Source organism: Vitis riparia, chromosome 17, assembly GCF_004353265.1.
Source record: "Vitis riparia cultivar Riparia Gloire de Montpellier isolate 1030 chromosome 17, EGFV_Vit.rip_1.0, whole genome shotgun sequence".
Taxonomy (NCBI): domain Eukaryota; kingdom Viridiplantae; phylum Streptophyta; class Magnoliopsida; order Vitales; family Vitaceae; genus Vitis; species Vitis riparia.
This window is the reverse complement of record NC_048447.1, coordinates 19780865-19799902: the sequence shown is the minus strand read 5'-3', so window position 1 is coordinate 19799902 and position 19038 is coordinate 19780865. Positions and strand designations below refer to the sequence as shown.

At 34.5% G+C, this 19038-nt stretch overlaps 3 protein-coding genes across 3 annotated transcripts; 2 read left to right on the top strand and 1 right to left on the bottom strand.

Moving 5' to 3' along the window:
• The first annotated feature begins 641 nt into the window (after positions 1 to 641).
• On the top strand, positions 642 to 5286 carry LOC117904301 (deoxycytidylate deaminase). Its single transcript, XM_034816837.1, has 9 exons — positions 642 to 922; positions 1029 to 1104; positions 1570 to 1609; positions 2551 to 2609; positions 2688 to 2725; positions 2866 to 2929; positions 3172 to 3225; positions 4270 to 4371; positions 5050 to 5286. Exons 1-9 carry the CDS (start codon positions 726 to 728, stop codon positions 5104 to 5106), a joined length of 687 nt encoding a protein of 228 aa, XP_034672728.1. The 5' UTR covers positions 642 to 725; the 3' UTR covers positions 5107 to 5286.
• A 571-nt stretch (positions 5287 to 5857) lies between these two features.
• Positions 5858 to 12424, bottom strand: LOC117905158 (ubiquitin-like modifier-activating enzyme 5). Its single transcript, XM_034818078.1, has 14 exons — positions 12195 to 12424; positions 11272 to 11340; positions 11047 to 11160; positions 10737 to 10865; positions 10291 to 10359; positions 9687 to 9839; positions 9452 to 9488; positions 8676 to 8758; positions 8383 to 8457; positions 7992 to 8066; positions 7761 to 7847; positions 7538 to 7653; positions 7235 to 7281; positions 5858 to 6409 (listed from the first exon to the last, which is right to left on the bottom strand). The coding sequence occupies exons 1-14, from the start codon at positions 12282 to 12284 to the stop codon at positions 6270 to 6272; spliced, it is 1284 nt and encodes a 427-aa protein (XP_034673969.1). The 5' UTR covers positions 12285 to 12424; the 3' UTR covers positions 5858 to 6269.
• Positions 12425 to 12956: 532 nt separating this feature from the next.
• LOC117905166 (serine/threonine-protein kinase RIO1-like) lies at positions 12957 to 18727 on the top strand. Its single transcript, XM_034818091.1, has 12 exons — positions 12957 to 13466; positions 14082 to 14210; positions 14403 to 14495; positions 14659 to 14738; positions 15267 to 15380; positions 15950 to 16023; positions 16546 to 16622; positions 16896 to 16979; positions 17063 to 17155; positions 17274 to 17381; positions 17461 to 17529; positions 17946 to 18727. Exons 1-12 carry the CDS (start codon positions 13167 to 13169, stop codon positions 18381 to 18383), a joined length of 1659 nt encoding a protein of 552 aa, XP_034673982.1. The 5' UTR covers positions 12957 to 13166; the 3' UTR covers positions 18384 to 18727.
• The last annotated feature ends 311 nt before the right edge of the window (positions 18728 to 19038 follow it).

Genomic DNA, 19038 nt, shown 5'->3' with positions numbered 1-19038 from the left:
TTGAAGATTTCACGATATCCAAATTTTAATGTCATGGATTTTCTTTCATGCTTGCTGAAACTCTCCTTAACTTTTTTTAAACCTTAAAACTTTACTTGATTCAAATTGTTAATTTACTTAATCCTATTTGTAATAATCAAAATTTAATTAAGAGAGCTTGGGTTAATACAAGTCATTTTGTGCCATTCATATAATAAAACGTGTCATATTTCTGTCACATTATTAAACCGATCATATTTGGGTCGAGTAAAATTTCACTATTTTTTTTACTTTTATAATTATAACCTAACACCACATGAACAATTGCAACTCCTAAATAAAACTATTTTTCTTATTTAAAAATTTAAACATAAATTTGCTTTTGAAGACAATTAATTTTTAAAAAACTATAATCTATATAAGTGTGTACCTTTCTAGTTAAGCTCTTTTCAAAAGTTAGTGACTTTCATTCCTTAACATTTCTCCATATTAATCCTAAATGCATGATTGAGCAAATTGATGAATGATTTTTCTTCTTTTTCTTCTTCTTCCTTTTTTTTTTTTTCCTAAATCTTAAAAAAAGTATAGCTTTAACTTCACTTTTTCCCTTTTCTTGAGAAAAGGATGGGTGAAGCTTTTTCCCGCTACTTTTTTTTGTTTTTGGCGGTCCTCAACTGCAGAGCTCAACAATGCAGATTCTGACTTAACGCAGCAAAACTCGGCGCTGATTCATCCGAAACTCGGCGATGAATTCGCGAGAAGTCGCACTGGTCTCCGCAGCCACCATCTTCGGAGCCCTGGCTTCCACACTCGCGATTCGCTTCTTCTTCACCAACCCCAAAAACTACTTCTCTGGAAAGTACTCTTCTCAAAATGGTCAAAACGGCGTCGTTTCCAAGACCGCTTCTTCTCAGAGCCCTTTCGACCCCTCAAAACGAAGAGGGTCAGATTGCTCAGTTTGATATTTGGTTTTAGGGTTTATTTTTTTTTATTTTTTATTTTTACCCTTTCCGCATTTGTGATTTTTTGTGTTGAATTTGAATTTCCAGGTACTTGTCTTGGGATGATTATTTCATGGCAATTGCGTTTCTGTCAGCTGAAAGATCTAAGGATCCTAACAGGCAGGTCATAATTGTGTGCTCTTATGCTTGATTTGCATTTAAAAATTTGAGCAAAAATCGAATAAAATTTTCTTTCCAAAACAATGAAAGTAATTCCCAAATGCCCACCAAGCAATGTCTTCCTGAGTTTGATGAAACGGATTTTTACAAGGGTTTTAGTGCAGGTGGTTTCTGTGTTTGTTGGTTGAGATTTGAGTTTTTTCCCTTTTTTTGGGGGGGTGTTTTTCAGGTTGGTGCATGGCTGCCCTAATGCGTGGTTGGCATTTCGAAAATTGAGCAAAAATCAAACTTTCAAAAGCAATGAGTGATTAACAATTGCCTACCATCAATGTCTCTCTGGCTTTGATTGTATCATTAATTAAATGCTTAATTGTCCTAAATAATTTCCTTTTTTTTTTTTGTGGGTTTCACTGCAGGTGGTTTCTGGGTTTGTTCGCCGATGTTGATTTTCTTTTTGGGTATCTTGTAGGTTGGTGCATGCTTGGTGAGTCAAAATGGAGTGATTCTTGGTAAGATCATTTGGTGCAGATGGGAATATGCTGTGGTTATTGGGAAAATTTTATTCATCTTGTCCCTTACATTTGCTTTAGAATAGTCAAGATGAATAAAAAAGGGCAAAAGCAATATAAAGTATGCATTAGAAGTTGATTTAGAGTGTAGTATAAACTTTAAACCAAAATATGAGTGGCAAATCAAGATGCATTTGGACAAATCCTATATTTGGGGTCAAGCAACTATTTATAGTTACTACTTCCGAGATCTCCTTATAAGGCTTGTTGAAAAACCCATTGTTAGATCTGATTAATCGCTCTTTATTGTTCAAGATGAATGGTTTCATTTTTGTAATCTTTTAATTGTTCCAAAGTCTTCTGAGTTGCAATAATCAAATTCAAATTTTCTTGCTTCAGTATAGTTTAAAAGACCCCTTTGATTGATGATCTCATAAATATCCATAGGTGAATTTCATTTCTTGATCTCTTTTTTATGAAATCCACCATCCTCTGACTGTGAAAATATGCAAAGCTCGGCAAATAATAATTAGGACAAGGTATGACAGTTGTGGAATAGCTGTTCTCTATGGGGGTGAATTTTGAAGGATTTTGTCATAATTATCTTCTCATCTGAGATAGCTGGTCTCTTTCTTCATTTTCTTCGTTTAATGCTGTTATATCTTATATCCTTCAATGTCATTGAAAGAAATTGACTTCTAGGATGTGGGAACCTCTTCTTTTTTCACCCTTTTTTTTTCATTTCCAGTACAAATCAATTCAACCATAGATTTGGTATGAAAAGAAAGTCTAGAACTCTTTGGGGAACTTCAGATAACATATCAATTGGCTGTAAATTTCTGATCATAGTTACTGAGCATCATTCAGATTGTAATGTGCTTTGAGTTTGATCGCCGTAATGATAGTTCTTACACCATCATTCGGATTCTCTTCTTGGTCAGGCATTGGCTATAATGGGTTCCCAAGAGGCTGTTCAGATGACAAGCTCCCTTGGGCAAAGGTTGGTAGTTAAAGATCTAATAAGTTCCTAATATTATGAAGGAGTGACTAGTAGTAATCCTGTGCTCGTATATTTCAGAAATCCAAAACTGGGGATCCTTTGGAGACGAAGTATCCGTAAGTGTTGTGCTTTTATAAACTTCATTCTATATTTGAAGCTCCTTTGATCTAATAATCGGCTTATAACAATTATCATTTGTAATATATGTATAATTTCATATGTTATGCTCTGTTTCATCTCCAATTGCCTATTGCAGTTATGTTTGTCATGCTGAAGTCAACGCCATCCTAAACACAAACCATGCATCTGCTGCTGGACAGGTTATGTTATTTCTTTTATCTTCTTTCTGCAAACTTGATTTTACTTGATCTCTCACTTTTTCACACATACCCTGCATGCAAACCTTAGATTTTTCATTGTACTAGCATTAGATGTAAAAGGGAATCCGAGCTCAGTAGAATCGTCAACAATGTTTGCTGATTTTTCTGAGTTTTTATTTGAAGAGAACCTTGGGTGATTACTGGTACTAAAAGAATGTATCTCTTATGTTTGATCTTTGCAGAGGCTTTATGTGACCATGTTTCCTTGCAACGAATGTGCCAAGATAATCATTCAGGTTATCCAACTGTCTTCTCTGTAGTATATGTGACAGTATGATTATCTTTGATGCAGTAACTGCCCTTTGGAAATGCCATATACCTCATAGTATCAAACCCATTCACTGACTGAGGCAAAGGTTTTGTTTGGAAATTGTTGTTGAAAACAGTTTCCTTTAGAACAAAAAACAATTTTTCAAAAGACTTGTTTGACAATTTTGACTGAAAACATTTTTTTTTGAGAATTTCTTTTGAAAACAAGTTTATTTTTAAGCACAAATTTGTGCTCTTTTTAGGTGCTTCTTATAAATTGTTATAAGAAACAATTGCAAATATGGAAAACACTTTGTAAACTTTTACATGCCCTAGAATGGTAGAATCCACTTGGCTTAGGTTCAACAGCATACTCTGCTACTGTGTGAAAGTACCTAACCAATGCTCTTGACCTTCTATATTGTAGAGTTTCCTTATATTTTAAAGTACCACTCCCACTATCATTTGGAGATGACAAGTTGATCTCCTGGTCCTTTTGATCATTTTATTGTGCAGTAAAGCTTTTGACTAGCAGAATTTCTCCTTTTGGATTGGAAGAGTTCTCAGGAAGATTGGATCTTAATTTTATTTTAGTTTTTCTTTCTTTTTATTTTTCTTCTATATTTCTTTTTTCTTTTTCCTTTGCATTTTTCCTTAAATTTTACAAGAACTAAACATAGATTAAAACTTTTGAGTACAATCAATGGTAAAATTGAATCTTCAGCTTTGGAGATGGAGAGAGTTGGCAGGCTCAGTTGCGTGGGTTGCCTTTCCTTTAAGTCTTTCAAGTGATAGAGAATCACAAGAACCTTTTCCCAGATCAGGAAAGGAGTATATCTTTTTTTGTAGTGCCTTCATCCTACTATTCTATTCCATTCCGATGTGAAAGAATCTCCTCTTTCTTCCTCGGGTGGTTCTTGCATCTAGTTCCAAGTATTTGACTCCTTAGATTCTCAATTTTTATTTGTATTCCCTACTTTCTTGATTAATTGCTATATCAAGATCAAGATCTGGCATCTATTTTCTTGCAGTCAGGTGTCTCTGAAGTCATCTATTTTGTGGAGAAGAGGTTGAACAACTCACAAGTTGCATATATCGCTTCTCACAAACTTCTATCAATGGCTGGCGTAAAAGTAAGTGTGATTCGTTACTGGATTGAATTTGAATCTTTTCATTGCCTAATCAAGCTATATAATAAATCTTGTGAAGCAAAGGCTTGACTTGATCTGCCCTAATATCCCAAAAGGCTATATTTGGTTATGAAAGTACTAAAGAAAGAAAAAAATGATTCTTTTCATTTTATCAGGAAAAATACGAAAAAAAATCAAATATAATTAAAATTAATTAGAAACTTATGTATTTTTAAACTATTTAATCTTTATATGGAAAAGTTAAAACAAGTAAAATGAATTTGAAATGACATATAAACATAATTTATTGATTTTAAACTTATTTTTATTTTCTTTCACTTTTTTCTATCCTCTACATTCTTCCTCAACATTTTTAAGAATCGAATAATAGCCTAACAGGGTGTTTGGTATGCAAGAATATGAATAAAGTATAGACAGAATAATAACGAAAACAGAGGTGAATGACGATACTATATGAAAGAGTGGAATCAAAATTCTTAATGAAAGTGGGTTTTGATATTCTGATTGTATTTTAAACATTGTAATCCCTATTCCGACATATCAAATGTGATTGAAGTGATTTAACATATCCGAGTTTTTCGTTAGTTGACGAGACTGTGTATGAAGTTTCGAATATTCCAAACTTTGTCAAACGGAATAATCGCATTCTTTGCATTGCAGGTGAGGAAACATCAACCACAGATGGACCAGATTTTGATCAAGTTTGAGGAGCTCTAGTTTCAGTAGATGAAGGGTGTTGCTTTTACTGTAACATTAGTCATTTGTACTCTGAGATCAAGAGGCCCATGGTAATCATTGGGACAATAGATAACAGTTCTTCAAACTGAGATGCATTTGATGTAATTTGGACTGAAAATATTTTTGGGAGTGATTCTGGGAACAATTTTTTTTTGAAAACCATTCTTAGAAACTTTAAAAAGTAATATGTTTTAGCTTGAAAACTGTTTTTCAGAGTATTTTAAGAAACAAATAGAGACATGGATAACAAGCTTGGAGCATCTCACCCGGTATACTTACATAATCCCTTCATGGAAACTAGGTTGAGAAAAATGTTTTTTGAAATTAAACATTTTAAATGGAACCTTTAGAAAGAAAAATTAAAAATAACTGCTTTTAAAAACATTGTCCTAAGTGTTTTCAATTGTTTTCTGTAGATCGTTCAGGGAAACACAAAAATCACTTAGTAACCCTAATTCTAAACCATCTTTCATCTTCATCGTCTCCTCCCTTGGAATTGAGCTTTCAAACATAATTTTCATTTTTAAAAAATTATTTTTAGGTTTTATTAAAAAAAACTGATTTTTAAGTACTATTTTAAAAAATGCTCCGCTCCGAATAGACCCAAAATGATGTAAATTCATAGCAGACGGCTATTTGGACTTTGATCCATGAGGCTCCATTGGTAGGACCACTAGAGCTTCCTGGGCTGGTTAAATCACTGCCCCCTAATCATCAACTCGTTTCAATCTCCTTAACCAAAACTCAGATAACTGACATGCCTGGAAGATTCATATTGGCAATACACCATGGATTCAAGCATAAAATCAAAAAAATAAGAAACCACTCATTTCTCAAAGTACAACACTCGTCTTTTCTCAGCATGTATAAATTGTATAAGTTAATCACCCAATGGAAATGAGGCATTTTTTATGTATAAGTTTCTGGGTTGGGATTAAAAATGGGAGAAAGAATCCCAAATCATGTTAAAAGTAATAAAGCATGGTTTGGTTGGTAGCCAAGCTTGAAAAACTAAAGAAGCTTAGATCCAAACCTGCTTTATTTGCCTGTGAAGAACATGTTCTACGGATAATGGATTCTCCAGCTGTCTCTGATCGGCTAAAGAAAGTGGCTGTATTAGAACAAACCATAAAAAATAGGGGTTAATCAGCATTTAGAGCATCAAGTTGCCTCCGGAGATCATCAAGGTCATCTACAGAGTTAAAGGTCGTTTCAGGAGTGGGTTGTTTTTCAAACTCGTCTGCAGTTGGGAGCTCGTGAGTAAGACCTTCTGGAAGGGCATCTGAAGGAGAAAGTACATTAGAAAATGAACTTAGATATAAACATGAATTTTCCATCTGGTTGCCAAGAAGATGGAAGAAATCAGAACTTTGAAAACAGGCAACAGTTTTAATTGGAATGACCGTTTCGCTCCATGATTTAATTTCTTTTCCACCATCTGTCTCAGCAACCAAACAGAGCAAATTCTAAACTGGAAACATTGATCAGGAAATACAAGAAGAGAATATTGATACATAGGGCTGATTTTCTTTTTCTTTTAATAATAGGCAAATGAGAAATACCATATGTATATGTATATTCAAAAAAAAAAAAAAAAAGTGGAGGGAGGGGGCAGGTAGATACACCAATGATCTAATTTGAATTTGTTGTTACTATTCTTATCTTCGATGGTTTGCTAAGTTCTTTCTGCTGGCTTAGGATGAGCCAGTGTCTATAGTCATGCGCAGACAACTGGTTTCCCAACTAACATCCAAGTTTTTTCCCCAGAACTGGGGTTCCTCAAGCATCATGTTCGCTTCTACTAAATCATTATGCTTTTGATAAAATTTCTAAGGGAGATAGGTATATGCTATTCATCTAACTCACTAAGTTCTGAAGCAACAGGTCTTGAGGAAGTGTATCCCTCAAAACTTCTTCTGCAATAATCATTTAATTCACTTTCCTTTCAGGAGCCCAGTAAAGAAAATCAAGAACCATTCTTCTTGGAATATAAGGGAACATGACATAAGTAACTTTCTGAAGAGAACATTATCCAAATTCAACAGCAAATCTGCGACTACAAACAGTCCATATAAAATGGATTCAGAGCATAAAATCAGAGGATTACCTGAGCTCCTGCCATCTGTCCTATCCAGTTCACTGTCATCAACAACACTGAAAAATAAAAACGAGAAAGATACTAATGAAATCAGCTGCTCAAGCTCCCAGGAAGCAATACTCAGTAATTAGTACCACAAAACCAAATCAATGCCATGCATTGCAGAAATAATCTGCATGGTGCCTCAAAACCAAACCAAATCATCTAGTAATCAGCGTTGGATTATATCATTTACAAGTTCAATAATTCTAAAAGTTAGAATTTTGGATAGTCACACAAAACCAGTTAATTATCCATCTTCAAGATAAGTACCTTATATTCCATTCATTATCAACATGAATTGGGCATTCTACTACTACTAAGGCTTCAGCCTCCATCTTTGCTTTAGCTGCAGCATCCCTAGCCGGCTTTGCTAGAAGGTATTCTTTCTGCACATGAGAAATTGTTTCTATCATCAAAAAGAAAAGCACACAATCTCAAACCAGTAAATATTATGAGATCAACTGCTGATGAACCAAGGCCTTGTCTAAGTTACCTGTCGTTCCAGACAGGAAGCATTTGAACATTGAGGGTTTGGCCTCATTTCCATGGTTGGAAAGTAGTCTTTAAGAGCATTATATCCCTGCAAGCAAGCAATGTAAAGCCAAAACCTGTCAAAACTAAGCTGGGATAATCAGCATCCCTAGCAGAATATAATGCCTCCACAAATTCATGAATCACTGCTGGATAGAAAGTTATATAGATACAGAGAGTCATAAAGGTTTACCAAGTATGGGGAGACATGTCCAAACTTTAGCAAGAATTTAAGTGTGTTTTGAACTAGAAGCCCAGCAACAACTCCCTACAAAGTCCATTCAAATCATCAGAAATAAAAATTATAGTACTAGGAAGAAAATAATTCATGTGGACAGTACATTGACAATTTGAAAATCATATCTTCTATCACGATACCCATACTCAAATGGTTATATTCACATGGAGATAGCAAAGCTAGCAGCTGCTCAGTTTAATTCCATAAAGTTCCTCTGGCTACTCTATATCTATTGTCTAGCAGAACATTATAGTAAAAAATATAAACTCTTCTACAGAAACGAATTAAATCTTCCTCTAGAAAAAAAAAAACAGCAGAAAGAATTTGAGGAAAAATATATACTTACCATGGTGGTAGGTAAAGATGCAGCACAGACCCCTTCACGCTTGAGTGTGCGTTCATCAACTCCAGATGCTACAACCTGACAAGAAATAATATAAAATTTATATCCCATATTTACTGATTATACATTAGCTGACCATTTAGAACTAAAATAATTTAGTCATCACACAATTATATTGATATTATTTACTTCCCAGAACCACCAAGATTTCCAAATTTAATAGAAATATTGAGACTACGCAATGTAGATTAAACTCCCACAAGATCTTCCAAACTCAGATAAATGAGTGCACCTACCAAAGGAGGCGCACATGCAAAACAAGCAGTTTCTCCAGGAATCAACAATTGTATATGACCTGAAACAGCATCCTCAGATACACCTGTCCAAAAATTTGTATGAATACCTTCATAAATGATGCATGCACACACTAGTATCAAGACTTAAAAGGAGTAAAATTTGTCTTTTGCAGTTGCTTTAGGCAGATAAACATTCCTGAGGCACTTTTCTTTTTTTTTGATAGGCAATACAAGATATTTTTTAACACAAGAATTTTGTGCACAAGGGCTTCATTTCTTCTTTGTGAAAAAAAAGGCATGTTGAAGAGTTACAAAAGCCACTGTTTTCAGATAATTATGATTATTAATGTAATTCCAGCAGTAGATAATCAAGAACATATGGGGATATTTTTGTAGTGTTTCATCATATGAGGTTGATAAGTCCCTTTTAAAGAATATGACCCACATAAATTATAAAAATATCAGAACAGCAAGTCTTTCTTCCATTTTTGACCAAGAAAAGGTGATTAGCATCATAGCTCCAATTCAAACCCATTACCAGATCATTTGCATATGAAAAACTTTAGTACTGTCAGTGTAAAACCCTTTCACACAATCGTGTTTTCTTTTGTTTTTTCACAAAGAACAGATGACACCCTTGTGCACCATAGGTCCATAGCTCCAATTCAGACCTTTTTCATAGAATCATGCTTATGGAAGTGAAAATTTTTAGTATTGCTAGTTAGCAAATTTTATCTAACATATGAGAAACACAACATGAGAATTATATTGCTTACCGGACTCCATCCATGTCTGATTCAGCTCATTGCAAGCCTGTATAACCACAATAAGAATAAGATATCCATATGAAATTTATAAATACTAATTCCAAATGATAATATAGTGATATTAAATCCTGGTTCTGGGTCAATTTTTATGTTATGATCTCAAAATGAGATAATGGGGAAAAAAAAAAAAAGGTTTAACCACTGGTACAATAGAAAAGCCTACCACTGCCGCAGTAAGTCTTACCTGGTTTACAACCATCCTTGCTTCATAGTTATCTACACAACTTAAAACAAGATCGACTCCGCTACCTTCTTTCTTTGGACAAAATGTTTTTTTTCTCAGGCTTGACATAAAAGTTTCAAAACCTTGCACTGTTGTGATGTTCAGTGTGTAGCTCTAAACAAGAAACGAATAGATCAGCATGGGAGAAATTCTAACAAAATATGATCAATAGAAACCAAATTGAACTGTCTTCAACCATGCTACTAGTCATAATGCTCAAAGGTGAGCTGAATTTTATAACATCATACCAGATTATGTATAAAAATTTGTTTAAAAGAGAAAATTTTAGACACCAGCAGGTCAAAGCTACACAACAAGGGCACTCTTATCTGTTGCCTTTTTTTTGCTATGTCAGGACTTTGAATCCATGTTGGGCATGTAGATATTTCCACATACATAATCATATTGCATTCCAGTTCCTTGATACCAAGTTGGAGCCTGTTGTGTTAAGCACTGAACAAACAACCTGTCTATACCCTTGTTATTTAGAACAGCTGCCATGTGAAGGCAACTAATGCAAATGGCCTCAGACAATGCACACATATAAGGGTTCCTGAAATGATACCTCAAGCACAACATCAGGATTTATATCCGAAAGAGTCTGAACAGCAGCATCAGTTTTCGTCATACCAACCTGGAAAGAGCAAAACAGAAAAACAGATCATGAAAGTTAAATGAATGGTATAACCGTTTCCTTCCTCATGAAGAACAATTTTAAGATTCCAATATTCTTTTTTTTTATAAGTATTCTTCTTCTTCTTCTTTTTTTATTTTTTTTTTGTTTTTAATTTTTTTATAACAAAAACCCACAAGTCCTGCTCAAGAGGATCTCAGGAAACAACAACTACCACAACAGCCAATAGATCTGCCCGTGTGGCACAAGGTCCTGAAACTTTTATGCTATATCAATATAGCTACCAACAAACAAAATTCCTGGAATCAGTTAAAAGTTAGTTCTTTCGTTTTAATTTTTTAAGTATGCCTAGAGACAAGAATGATTCTAAGGTATACCTGCTCTGGACGAAAAAATAGCCTATTCATGTTAGCTAACTCCACTTTATCATAATCATACAACAGAAGGCGACCTATGCCACACCTTGTTAGCATCTCAGCTGCAACACTGCCTACACCACCTATTCCCTGTGATCTCACAAGAATAATCAATAAGCAACATCAAAATGCATAATAATGGTAACAATTATGAGTATCCACCACTACAAAAGTACTTGAATAGTATTTGAATACATGCACACACACATATGCATGTATTGAAAACTATTCAAAAACTAAAGGAATACAAAAAGAGCAGATAAATACATACAACTATGGCAACCGAGAATTCTCGTATTCTTTCATAGTTTTCCACAATGCCCATCCTCTGAAGTGCCATAAGCCTACTGTAAGGATTGCTATCTACCACCTCAGCACTCATATCCTGACACCAATTCAATTATGCATGCACCAATGCATCAGTAACATGATCACCAATTAGTTTCAGAATAATACAATCAACAGACAAAATAATAAGAACAAATCAGATGAAAACCTTGACTTTTGAACGCCGAGCAGGAGCATACTGTGCAAGATTCGTAAGATGTTCAACATGCACTTGCAACTACAAAACAAAATGTAATAACCCATGTTATATATTGCATTACTTTGTTAAAAGACAAAATTTTCTGTCTTCATAATGCGTAATTTACTTGCTTACTGAGGAAACTGAGGAAAATAGGCTTGTTAGTTAGCAAAAATGAAAATGCCTTTCTCAGAAACTTTTTTATTTCAAGAATGAAAACAATGTGCATATTCAATATTGGATCATTTCAATGTATAAAATGCTTACATTTTGTGAAATGCAGAAAACAATATTTAACTTCTTCCTAAATATGATCTTTCAAAAATGTGTTACAAAACAATTTTTTTCTTCCTCTTCTGTGCTTCTTATTTTTCCTGTTTTTGGAAACATGAAACTTTTTAGTCATCTATTCTCAAAAATAAAAAAACTTCAACTCCACTAACTGGAATTGTTTTACTACCCTCATCTAAACTGGAATTTCACTTCCTCCAATCATAGATAATAAAAAATACATTATCATTCAAAATCTCTTTTTTTTTTTTTTTTTGTCCTTTCCGACATTTTCTCAAGAACCAAACACGTCCTGCATTAGCGATTGTCCATGCCAAGATTTCCTACACCACAAAACACTGAAAAAACTAACCAACTAAGAATTCAATTAGGCATGAACCAGCATAAACCAGAAAAAAACCAGCAAATTTTTCTGGCCACAGTTTCACAGTATATACGATCTCAACATAGCACGATCCAAAAACACATAATTACACAGATCAAATACAACAACAGAAAAACGTAATCGCACAGACTCAAATCAGAAGATCCTAAGCTCCAAAACTAAAAAATTCATCCGCACAAATACAAATTCACGAATCTCACATACGAATGAGAAATACCTTGTCGATGGATGCTTGATGAGAAGGATCAGGCAACGATCGTTTGAGAGCTTGGAGATCATCGAGCATCTCTTTGAGTTCAACCTCCATTGTTGAGATTTTCTCTCTCTATACTCTCTCTCTTTCTGCGCCGGAATTTAGATATCCTCCCTCCGGCGCCGCCGGGATTCTCTGTATATTTATCTCCCTTTTAATTGCCCCTATTAGATTTCGGGATTTGTAACGCTGGGCTATGTTTGGGCCGTAAGGGAAAAAACAACACGTTATGGGATTAAGAAACCCATAACGCATAACGATGGAAATGAAGCAAAATTTTAAAAAATAAAAAACTTAGAGTCAGTAATATTTTTTAAAAGTAATTTTTAATTATTTTCTAAAAATGATTAACATATAAAATAAAATAAAATAAAACATTATTTTTTTGAGCAAATCTAAAATAAAAATGCAAATTAAATTTCTTGTAAAAATAAAATATAATCTTTATATTTATATAATTATTTTTTAAAACATTATAAAAGAATAAATAAAATAATTAAAAAATTAAAATATAGAATTAGAAAACGCTATATTTTATTTTTTAAGAATAAAAAACTGATTTATGTTTTTTAGTAATTAAAAATATTTTATTTTTTTGAAAGTAGATTCCAAAGATACCCTTAGTAGTCAGGCCCAACTAAAAATTTTACCCTGGCCGGGTCCAATAAAGAACTAGCCGGACTGATTTTGGCCCATGTTTGAGGGGCGTTTCTTGAATGGAACCATACACGCCCTTAACTCCCTTAAACCCTAACTTGGAAACGAACTTCACCTCTCCAATTTTCTGGGGAAAAACTTTTCCTGAGACGCATCCCGTCAAGGTCCAAGGCCTTCACGTCCCATTACTTGAATCCGGAAAAAGCATCATTTTACGTATTCGGTTTTTTAATTTTATCGAGAAATCCTTTTCCCGGGAAACAAGCAAAACCAAGAGAGATGCCTATAACTGGAGAAAAACCAGAGGAAGTAGAACCACTAGTGGTGGAAGGTGATGATGACGGAGAAGAAGAAGAGGAAGAAGATTCGTGGTCATCGGATTCCGAAATCGGAGAAGCCCTAGACTGGTTGGACACGAAAGATGGCAGTGAAGTTGGCGTGGATGGACCGATTAGTCTAAACTCGAGGCGTCCAAATGCTCATGGAGGGCTTCACTCTCGCACTAATGCATCGACGCTACAACCTCTCTCGAACCGGAACCAGAAGTTCTCCAATCACATCCATGCTTCACCATTGGAGGTGTGTATCTCCTTTTCGAGCGCTCTTTGTTTTCAAGAGAATGATATAGGAAATACTTTGAAGTTGAATTTTTAAATCTTGAATCTTGAACATTTGAATTGTTCAGACCAATTGTAAAATCAAATCCAACTTCTTTTACTGGAGTGAAGAAGGATAAAAACACAATTCAATTCAAGAAAAGACTTAATCCGCACTTACTTAGAAATCAAATAAAAGCTAGGATTTTGGATGACTTGAAGAGCTGATTTTATGTGCAGAGGTAATATTTAAACCTACAATTTAAAAGCAACCTGCTTATTTAGTATGAGGAGACAGTGCTAGTTTAGAAGGACTTGGAGTAGTTGGATGGTGATATTCTATAGAAAATATTCCGTGTGGTTCAGTTTTTGTTAAAAGGTATATGTTGAAGTGTTGAATCAGCTTCTAGAAGCTACGCTGAGACTGTGAGACGTGTTATGAACACATGCTTTCAAACCATTTTTGGTTGCGGGATTGTTCTTTATCTGTTATCCTAATCAGTGAAGCATTCATATTGTTAGGAGTCTTAGGACTTTGTAGTCTGTATGTGGATGTTTATGTTTTGGTTGTCTTTACCTCATTTCACTGATTGTGCAGGAGTGGGAGGGGAGGTTGAATGTTGGCATGTCAAACTCTGTGACAACTGCCATTCGTGAAAGTGTTCGAGGGATGGCCATTGGTAAAACTAAAACCACCGAGAAAGCAGACCGTGCAACTGTTGAACAGGTGACTAGCAATTTAAATTGTTTAAACTTTTGTTCTAATGAAAAATTTTCTGTTATTTTTATCGTTATAATAAGTTCCTGTGCATTTCATATTTTAAAGAAGAAAGAGTTTACAATAGGGTGTTTATATTTGGTTGGGCATGTACAAGGAATTATTCAGATCAAACATGTAAATAATTGTGTAATTTTTCAGGCTATTGATCCTAGAACTCGCATGGTTTTATTCAAAATGCTGAATCGAGGTGTGTTCCATGATATTAACGGCTGCATTTCAACTGGAAAAGAAGTACGTGGATCCTTACATCCTTCAATTTGTTATCTATTATGATAGCTATAGCCTACAGCATGCTTCAATTTTGATGTTTATGAAGTCTGCATTTGTGTATTTTCTGTCCTGATCATGTGATTATTTTCTTTGTTTTCATTATTATTGTTATTTTTTTTAACAGGCAAATGTTTATCATGCCACAAAATCCGATGGTCACGAACTTGCAATTAAAGTGTACAAAACTTCTGTTCTAGTATTTAAGTAAGTTCTATGCACCTTTTAACTAGCTGTGATGGAAATTATAGTGTATACGGAGTGAATATAAGACAGTCATAAAAATACCAATGCATCCGTGTATTTTCTTGTAAACGGTTGGAAATCATGGGAACACATAACTGTCATCACCCTGTTGGGTAACATCATCATCATATAACCATCATAATTGTCATCATCATCCTCATAACCATCGTCCATCATAGTCGTCATCCCCTCCTCCTCCTCATGCTGTTGCAAAAACAAGGTGTGAACTGCAGATGTAAGCAAAAAGAATTTGTTTATAGCTGTAAAAAATTGTGTTTATATAGTTATTTTGATTGGTATTCTGGCAAGATTTCACATCCTCCTCTGGGTAGTTAACCATTTAATTAAAGGACACAATCAAAAACCTGCAAACGACCATCACCATGCAAACATCTCAATGATGCTGATATTGCAAATGATTTCCATTTTTCCAAGAGTATGTATTCTATAGCTTATAATGTGATTCGTCTTGTTTTCTAACAACTCCAGGGATAGAGATCGGTATGTACAAGGAGACTACCGTTTCAGACATGGATACTGCAAGCACAATCCAAGGAAAATGGTAAAGACATGGGCTGAGAAAGAAATGAGAAATCTTTTGAGGTAAGACTGGAATCAAGTATTTTGGATTGCCAACTAGAAGAGGGTGAAGTGTTGAGAAACAATATGTGATATTTTTTTCTGTTGCTTCTTTGATGGAAGGTTTTGGGTTCATGCTATGTGTTGGGCATTTCCCATTTGCTCTTGAGATCCCTATAGATTAACAGTTAAATAAGTTTTTTTCTTGGGGTCTGTGTCTCTTTTTCAGTCTTTTTTTAGCAGGGTTGCACAAAGTGGGAGGTTGGTTTATTTAATTTTTCTATATGTGCTTGTTTGATCTTTTGTCTGTGTTTATGATGGAAGCCTTGCTTTTCAACTAAATGTCAGTTTTCCCTCAGTGTATGGCAACTAAAATTTGCAATTTTTGTAATTATTGTTTTTGGTATTTTGGAAACTCTTGGAAGGCTATGAAAATCCATGGCAGGGAATGGCATTTGTTTCCACAAGCCTCAACTTCCAACAGAGGATGAAGTTTACCTTTTGAGCATATTCTTAAGCTGTTTAGTCATACAATTGATATATATTGAGATTTAGTGCTGTAATTTGATAGTTGTCGTTGTGGGGAACTGCAGGTTAAAGGCAGCAGGAATCAGGTGCCCAACTCCGTACCTATTGAGGCTTCATGTTTTAGTCATGGAATTCATAGGTATCGAGTCTTTTTTTTTGTGCATATGTTTTTCAAGTTCTAAGATACTGCAACAGGATGGTCTTCTATGGTGGTTGGAGTCCAACCTCAAAGATCCAAGTCGTTCTGTTCTTTTGTCTTTTTTCCGAAATGCAGATTGTGATTATTCAATCAGGTTCCCACCTAGATTATCTTCTATGCAGACGAACTCAGTTGGGATCCTAATTCCCCAACTGTGCGCTAAATATATTTAAATAGTTGTCTCAGAAGCCTTACAACTGCCTGCTATATCAATAATCTACATAGGCATTATAATTTTTCAACTTAAAACTCAGCTGAACAAAGTGCTACATGAATCCCAACTGCAGTTGTCCGCATTTCAGAAACCTTCATTTTTTATGGCATTGTAACTTTTGGAGTTTATAAACAGCATCATTTTTTCCTTCATCTGGTTTCCATTAAAAAAGTATGGAATTTGGAATTTAAAAAAAATGTTTTTACATCTAATTGTTGGAGTTCTCTTGGTGATTGTATTTGTCACAGGAAAGGCAGGTTGGGCTGCACCTCGTCTTAAGGATGCTGCTTTATCTCTTGACAAATTGCGTGAAGGTTATGTGGAGGTGTGCTTGGATGTCTGTAGAATATGGTCTATGTTATAATTTAATAATCATAACAATAATTTTTTTAGAGGTAAATATAATAATAATAAGAATAACAATAATAATAATGATGATAATAATAATAATAAGTCAACAACAACTACTACAAGTTAGGCATGTTAAGATAGGTGCAGTGTACATAATAGTAATAGATGATTTATTGTCACTTTATTTTAGTCTATTTTAATTGTTTTAGTAATGCTTAGAAACCTTATACACACTTCTTTCCATCAGATGATTATGGCAATGCGGACGTTATATCAGAAGTGCAAACTGGTACATGGAGACCTCAGTGAATATAACATACTTTATTTTGAGGTATGCATTTATCGTTTTTCACATTGAACTGACTAAACATGTATTATGGACAATCATTTATAATCTTTCCTCCTATTTGACAGGGCCACTTACATGTTATTGATGTTTCTCAAGCAGTTGATCTTGACCATCCTCATGCCCTTGACTTTCTACGTGAAGATTGTGTCCATGTTTCTGTATGTTGTTTCTCTGAGATTTCTTGGCTGGTTTCAATGTTTTCTACAATTAAAACAGTGACTGTAACTATTAAATGTGACAATTATATTGGTCATTGAAGCATTTGGTGGCATGCAGGATTTTTTTAAAAAACATGGTGTAGCTGTTATGACAATTCGAGAACTGTTTGATTTCATAGTTGATCCAACCATTACTGATGAGTCAGTGGATGATTATCTGGAACAGGTTTGTTTGGTTGTTTATGTTGTAGAATTTTGCTAGAAAACGGAAGAGATCTCCATGATAACGGCTTTAATCTTTTCAGGTTCAACAAAAGATTTTGGCAAGAGAGATATCTCCAGAGGATGAGATTGCAGATTCTGTATTTGTACAGGTAATCCCTAAAGCAGTCTTGTTCTGTTCTTGAAGGGTTGTCTTTTCTGGTCCAAACATAGAAGCAATTGATCCTAAGGCATAAAAACCCTATCCTATCGCTAACTTAATGATTGGGCTTTGTCTTCACCTGGCCTTGATCATATGATCGATCGAGTTTTCAGATAAGAGAAAATAAATAGTGTTGTTTTAGAAAATATCAAAATTTAGAGTGTAAGACCATGACATATTATAAACTCAAATCCTAACAGCTTAAATTTTTAGGAAATTTGGTTATTCAATATGGTGTCAAAACAATTAGAGGTTTTGGGTTCAAGTTGTCCCTATCTGTGCTATCAAATATGTATAAATTGGGTTGCCGAAATTTTTGAAGATTTCCATAAATTTATTGTCATTTTCCCCCTACGTCTCCTCCAGTCTTTTATTCCCAAGACACTAGAAGATGTGAAGAATGCCGAGCAGGATGTAATCCGGCTAACAAGTGGCAAGGACACTACAGACATGTACTATAAAACTATTACAGGACTCAAACAAGCTCTTTCTCTATCTCAACCTTCTCCTCCACAAACCGAGCCGCCCCGTAAAGAAAACTCCTCTCTGGATCCAACTGCTCATTCTAACTCAGGCGAAGACATAATAGAATCTGGGACAGATGGGGATGAAGAGAACTCAAGTGACGCAGAGAGTGGTTCCTCGTCTGAATTCGAGACACAGACTCCCATCGATAAGAAAGCTGCCCGAAAAGAGAACAAGAAGAAGGTGAAAGAAGAGAAGAGGGAAGCCCGGAAGACCAAGGTGCCAAAGGCAGTGAAGAAACGAAAGAAGAAACTGGCCAAAGCTCACAAGACCAGGTAGCCATTATCAACATCTGAGGAAAACAATTTTGCAGCAACGGATTTTACATTTTGTTTGAAGATTATATTTATAGGCTCAAAGTTATTAGAGTTTATTTATATATGTTTGTTCTGTGAGGCTGTCTCAAAAGCTCTGAAGATAGCAAACTTTTTCTTCTTTATCTTTAGATACTTTAGATCAGCACCATAAATTACAAACAAAAGAGTTTTTCATTGAATCGAAACTCTGGATTATTAAAAGTAAGCATATTGCTTTTCTTTCAAATAGTCCAAAAGATGTATCATGGGGTAGCCTTTTGCGAACTTTACCCATAAAAGATCCATAACCAATGCTCATTCTTAGAAGTTGAATGGTTGAGGTCTGTTTGGATTGAATTTCAAAAGTTGAAACTCATTTTTAAGTTTAATAAGAGTTTTTAATAATTTTATTAATGGAGTTTATGGTTGAAAAAACCGTTTAATATGAACATCGGGATTATTTTATTTCCAATTGGAGGTTTTTTTCACTCATGAAAGCAATTTTATATTTGATAAAAATTGCCCTTTTAAAAATTTATAATTACAACTTTCATTTTTGTTACTAAATTTATAAATAAAAGATTATCCCAAAATGGGAAAAGGGAAAAAGGTTTTGAAATTGAATTGTTGATTTTTAA

Excerpts from the sequence above, each read along its gene's own strand:
- LOC117904301 (XM_034816837.1), top strand. The coding sequence starts at position 726 with ATGAATTCGCGAGAAGTCGCACTGGTCTCCGCAGCCACCATCTTCGGA. Across the intron at positions 923-1,028 it reads GACCCCTCAAAACGAAGAGG|GTACTTGTCTTGGGATGATT; the intron begins GTCAGATTGCTC and ends TTGAATTTCCAG. Across the intron at positions 2,930-3,171 it reads ATGCATCTGCTGCTGGACAG|AGGCTTTATGTGACCATGTT; the intron begins GTTATGTTATTT and ends TGATCTTTGCAG.
- LOC117905158 (XM_034818078.1), bottom strand. The coding sequence starts at position 12,284 with ATGGAGGTTGAACTCAAAGAGATGCTCGATGATCTCCAAGCTCTCAAA. Across the intron at positions 11,341-12,194 it reads ATCAAGCATCCATCGACAAG|TTGCAAGTGCATGTTGAACA; the intron begins GTATTTCTCATT and ends TTTGTTTTGTAG. Across the intron at positions 10,360-10,736 it reads TATTTTTTCGTCCAGAGCAG|GTTGGTATGACGAAAACTGA; the intron begins GTATACCTTAGA and ends TGCTCTTTCCAG.
- LOC117905166 (XM_034818091.1), top strand. The coding sequence starts at position 13,167 with ATGCCTATAACTGGAGAAAAACCAGAGGAAGTAGAACCACTAGTGGTG. Across the intron at positions 13,467-14,081 it reads TCCATGCTTCACCATTGGAG|GAGTGGGAGGGGAGGTTGAA; the intron begins GTGTGTATCTCC and ends CTGATTGTGCAG. Across the intron at positions 16,024-16,545 it reads TTTAGTCATGGAATTCATAG|GAAAGGCAGGTTGGGCTGCA; the intron begins GTATCGAGTCTT and ends TATTTGTCACAG.